The sequence below is a fragment of the Sinocyclocheilus grahami genome, unplaced genomic scaffold, assembly GCF_001515645.1.
Source record: "Sinocyclocheilus grahami isolate Dianchi unplaced genomic scaffold, SAMN03320097.WGS_v1.1 scaffold2743.1, whole genome shotgun sequence".
Lineage (NCBI taxonomy): Eukaryota > Metazoa > Chordata > Actinopteri > Cypriniformes > Cyprinidae > Sinocyclocheilus > Sinocyclocheilus grahami.
The window spans coordinates 30,322-32,923 of NW_015507921.1; the positions used below are offsets into that span (position 1 = coordinate 30,322).

At 48.0% G+C, this 2,602-nt stretch overlaps 1 protein-coding gene across 1 annotated transcript in view; it reads right to left on the reverse strand.

Annotated features, from left to right (window-relative positions):
• LOC107575596 (TBC1 domain family member 8-like) overlaps positions 1-2,398 on the reverse strand; it is a 30,797-nt gene extending 28,399 nt beyond the window's left edge. The window contains exon 1 of the mRNA XM_016261951.1: positions 1,884-2,398. Coding sequence (XP_016117437.1) covers positions 1,884-2,010 — 127 coding nt within the window. The 5' untranslated portion in view covers positions 2,011-2,398. The remainder of the gene's footprint in view (positions 1-1,883) is intronic.
• Between the last annotated feature and the right edge of the window lie 204 nt (positions 2,399-2,602).

Consider the following 2,602-nt stretch of genomic DNA (forward strand, 5'->3'; position numbering starts at 1 on the left):
CACACACACACACACAGACACACACACACACACTCACTCACTCTCACACACTCACTCACGCAGACACACACTCACACAAACACTCAAAGACACACGCAGACACACTCACACGCAGACACACACAAACACTCAGACACACACTCACAGACACACTCACACACAGACACAGACACACACACACAGACACACACACTCACAGACAGACACACACACACACTCACAGACAGACACACACACACACACACTCACAGACACACTCACAGACACACACACTCACAGACAGACACACACACACTCACAGACACACACAGACACACACAGACACACACACACTCACAGACACACTCACAGACACACACACTCACAGACAGACACACACACACTCACAGACACACACAGACACACACAGACACACACACACTCACAGACACACTCACAGACACACACACTCACAGACAGACACACACACACTCACAGACACACACAGACACACACAGACACACACACACTCACAGACACACTCACAGACACACACACTCACAGACAGACACACACACACTCACAGACACACACAGACACACACAGACACACACACACTCACAGACACACTCACAGACACACACACTCACAGACAGACACACACACACTCACAGACACACACAGACACACACAGACACACACACACTCACAGACACACTCACAGACACACACACTCACAGACAGACACACACACACTCACAGACACACACAGACACACACAGACACACACACACTCACAGACACACTCACAGACACACACACTCACAGACAGACACACACACACTCACAGACACACACAGACACACACAGACACACACACACTCACAGACACACTCACAGACACACACACTCACAGACAGACACACACACACTCACAGACACACACAGACACACACAGACACACACACACTCACAGACACACTCACAGACACACACACTCACAGACAGACACACACACACTCACAGACACACACAGACACACACAGACACACACACACTCACAGACACACTCACAGACACACACACTCACAGACAGACACACACACACTCACAGACACACACAGACACACACAGACACACACACACTCACAGACACACTCACAGACACACACACTCACAGACAGACACACACACACTCACAGACACACACAGACACACACAGACACACACACACTCACAGACACACTCACAATCAGACACACACACTCACAGACACTCACACACACACACACTCACAGACACACAGACACACACACTCACAGACACTCACACACACACAGACACACAGCCTCACACACACACACACACACACACACACACACACACACACACACACACACACATACCCTACAGTTAAAAAAAAGAAGAAAAAACCGCTGAATGCAAAAAAGGCTGTGCAGCTGGTTTCAGATTAGTTTACGAATCATAACACTAGTTAGTTGTCCTGATCTACACAATCCAGTTTATAAACCGAGCTCAGCCTCACTGGTATCAGCAGATCAGGTGTTACAGCAGCAGACCGTGCTTCAGCTCATAAAAACACAAATCACATTAAACACAGAGAGAGCACAGCTGATCCTTGAGCTCTTCTGTACTCCAGAGCGCGTGACAATAAACGAGATTTCTCTGAAGTTACGCAAGAAGTTTGGCCGCGAGTGGGGAAAGAAGTCATGATCACAGCCTGGTCTCGTCTCCGCGTCTCTTCTAAAGCCACAGGCGCGCTTGCGAACGTTTGTTGTGATCTCCTCGTGAAGGAAACTCCCGGAGACCCGGATGCAGCTGTTGCTCCGCCAGACCCGGAGCTCGGTGATCGATCAGAGTGCGAAAGAGATGTCGGGACTCACCTGTGATCTTCCCTCCGGTGTCTCCGTGTCCTCGCCGGTGCTGCAGGAGGAAATACTCGTTGGATCTGTCGGTCACCCAGAGCTTCAGCGCGTTTTTCAGCGCGACTTCTTCAGGAGCGATCCACATCCTCGCGCTGCTCGCTGTAGTAAAGTTACTCACTAGCCTCGCATTCCGCCCATAGCTGCAGTTCCTCTTTCGGCGCGACTGTTTATTTCCGCTTTTTCCAGCTTTCCTGCCCTCGGTTCCGGCGGGGGAAGTTTCTCCTCACGCGTAAAGCTGACGATGCGTTTCCCGCGTTAATTCCACTAACCGACGCTTCTTTTTATTGTCTTTAGCTGCAGACGTTACTCTAAAGCGATTTTACACGTGCTGGTCCGGTTATACTGAGGCGACAAAACAAAAGCGCTTTAATAACTAATTTTATATCGCGAGTAAACGGTCGCCGCTGAGGAGCTGTGTGACTGACAGCCGCTCCTCCAATCAGAAGAACGTTCTGCCTGTCAATCATTCGCGCGCGGGGGCGGGGCTTGTATCAGTGATCGATAAATGATTAAATCTTAGTATATTTTTATTGTATTCAAATGTATGTGTGTAAACTATATTGTATTTATGCACAATTATTCTGAAGTGATTATTGTTAATATTAACAGATAATTGTTATATTTATAATATAGGTATATTATAATTCACATATTATATATAATAACAAAATTCCTTA